The 2,756-nt window shown below is 54.8% G+C and overlaps 1 protein-coding gene across 1 annotated transcript in view; it reads left to right on the forward strand.

Annotated features, from left to right (window-relative positions):
- EMH_0039650 (uncharacterized protein) overlaps positions 1-1,469 on the forward strand; it is a gene marked incomplete at both ends in the record, with an annotated part of 5,034 nt that extends 3,565 nt beyond the window's left edge. The window contains one exon of the mRNA XM_013495423.1: positions 130-1,469. Within this exon, the coding sequence (XP_013350877.1) occupies positions 130-1,469 (1,340 nt within the window). The remainder of the gene's footprint in view (positions 1-129) is intronic.
- Between the last annotated feature and the right edge of the window lie 1,287 nt (positions 1,470-2,756).

A 2,756-nucleotide genomic window follows, 5' to 3' on the forward strand; every position in this document is an offset into this window, starting at 1 on the left:
GCAGCAGGAGTAGTACTAGTAGTAGTAATAGTGGTAGTAGCAGGAGATGCAGCAGCAGGAGTAGATGCAGCAGCAATGTATGTTTAGGGTTTAGGGTTTAGGGTTTAGGGTTTAGGGGTTTGTATGCAGGAGGGAGGCGGCAACCCCCCAGCAAGGAGGGAGCCGATGAGCAGCTGCAAGCCCCGCTGCTGCAGCAGCAGCAGCAGCAGCAGGAGCAGCAGCAGTGGCAGCAACTGCAGCGCCAGCTGCTGCTGCAGCAACACCAGCAGATGCACTCCTCCTTGCTCATGCAGCAGCAGCAGCAGCAGCAGCAGCAGCAGCAGCAGCGGCAGCAGCAGTCGGCGCTGCTGCGCCCGGCATCATCTGTAGTCAGCAGCAGCCACTCAACTTATAGAGAAACTGCGAAGCAGCAGCAGCAGCAACAGCAGCAGCAGCAGCAGCAGCAGCAGCAGCAACAGCAGCAGCAGCAGCAGCAGCAGCAACAGCTAGCGTACAAATCCCTGCAGCAGCAAACGCCGCTGCTGCATCTGCTGCAGCAGCAAGCAACCCTAATGCAGCACCACACTACAGCACCTATGAGGGAGCAGCAACAGCAGCAGCAGCAGCAGCAGCAGCAGCAGCAGCAGCAGCAGAGCTTGATTCCGCAGCAGAAAGCACAGCAGCAAGGGTCTCAGCAGCAGCAACAAAGATGGCAGGAGGATCAGCGACAGCAGCAGCAGCAGCAGCAGCAGCAGCATCGGCAACAGCAGCAGCAGCACGAACTGCAACACTGCCAGCAGCAGCAGCAGCAGCAGCAGCAGCAGCAGCATGAACTGCAGCAGCTAGGTCAGCAGCAACACCGACAAGCCCCTTCGACGCAGCAGCAGCAGGTGCAAGTGAAGAGAGAGCAGCAGCAGCAACAGCAGCAGCAGCAGCAGCAGCAGCAGCAGCAACAGCAGCAGCGCGCGCTACCCGATCAGCTGCTTCAGCTGCGAGAAACCTTTCAGCTCCGGCAGCAGCAGCAAAAGCAGCAGCAGCAGCAGCAGCAGCAGCAGCAACAGCAGCAGCAACAGCTGCAGTGGCAGCTACAGCAACGCGAGCAGCACATCTATCTGCAGCAGCAGCAGCAGCAGCTACAGCAGCAGCAGCTACAGCAGCAGCAACGGCAGCAGCAACTGCAAATGCGCAGTCACGTCTCTCAATATACTCAGCAGCAGCAGCAGCAGCAGCAGCAGCAGCAGCAGCAGCAACAGCAGCAGCAGCAGTCCCATAGAACTATTTCAACAGTAGAGCAGCACCATCAGCTGCTGCAGCAGCAGCAGCAACTGAAAGAGCGCAAGCAGCAGCAGCAGCAGCAGCAGCAGCAGCAGCAGCAGCAGCAGCAGCAATCCTGTGCTTTTTGTTTGTCTGTACTGGGGGACTTCGATGCGGCCATCAATCGATACAAAAACGAAATTAATAATGTAGAACAAGAAATACAAAAACTGTAAATAAATAAATAAATAAATATAAATAAATAAATAAATATAAATAAATAAATAAATATAAATAAATAAATAAATAAATATAAATAGATAGATGTAAATAAATAAATATTAGTAGATAAATAAACGGCAAGAAATACACAAAAAGGAAATTTATAGACATAAACTAAAGCTGCTGCTGCTGCTGCTGCTGCTGCTGCTGCTGCTGCTGCTGCTGCTGCTGCTGCTGCTGCTGCTGCAGGCTGGTTAAGGAGAGGCAGCAGCTGCTGATACATCAGGGAGAAAACCAACGGCTCACGCTGCTGTTAGAAAAAGTACAGGTATATGCTGCTGCTGCTGCTGCTGCTGCTGCTGCTGCTGCTGCTGTTGCTGTTGCTGCTGATCTAGCTGTGGTTGCTGCTGCTGGTGTAGCTGCTGCTGCTGCTTCTGCTGCTGCTGCAGCTGCAGCAGCAGCAGCTCCCTCGCTCTTTCGGAATTTGAACCTCTCTGCATCTCTCACTGCCGTTGCTGCTGCTGCTGCTGTTGCTGCTGCTGCTGCTGCTGCTGTTGCTGCTGCTGCTGCTGCTGCTGCAGGAGTTGGCAGAGCAAGTCGATGACTGTGGAGCTAAGCAGCAGCTGCTGCTGCTGCTGTCTGCGGCTTCCCGTGTCTCTCGTTCTGGCTTGCAGCAGCAGCAACAGCAGTAGCAGCAGCAACAGCAGCAGCAGAAGCAGCAGCAGCAGCAGCAGCAAGAGCTCAAGCTGCTGCTGCTGCTGCTGCTGCTGCTGGGGGAGCTGTCTGTGTGTCTCTCTTGGCGACCCGTAATTTCTTTGTTTTGTTTCCTAGGCAGCTGCAGCAGCTGCAGCAGCTGCAGCAGCCACCTGCTCGCCGCTAGCTGCAGCTAGCTGCAGCTGGCTGCAGCTAGCTGTAGCTAGCTATGGCTACGTGTAGCTAGCTGCAGCTAGCTGTAGCTGCCTGTGGCTAGCTGTGGCTAGCTGTGGCTAGCTGTGGCTAGCTGCGGCTAGCTGTAGCTAGCTGTGGCTAGCTGTGGCTAGCTGTGGCTAGCTGTAGCTAGCTGTAGCTAGCTGTGGCTAGCTGGGGGACGAGCAGCTCGTGCTGTGTGTAACAGCCACTATAGTATCTGCATGCAGCCCCATGCCGTCTAGCTAGCTGCTAGCTAGCCACAGCTAGCTGTAGCATACATAGCTGCTAGCTAGCTAGCCATAGCTAGCTAGCCACAGCTAGCTGGAACATACATAACTGCTAGCTAGCTAGCCACAGCTAACCGTAGCACAGCTAGCTGCTAGCTAGCTAGC

Source organism: Eimeria mitis, genomic scaffold (assembly GCF_000499745.2).
Source record: "Eimeria mitis Houghton genomic scaffold, Emh_scaff1567, whole genome shotgun sequence".
In the NCBI taxonomy this organism is placed as follows: Eukaryota; Apicomplexa; class Conoidasida; order Eucoccidiorida; family Eimeriidae; genus Eimeria; species Eimeria mitis.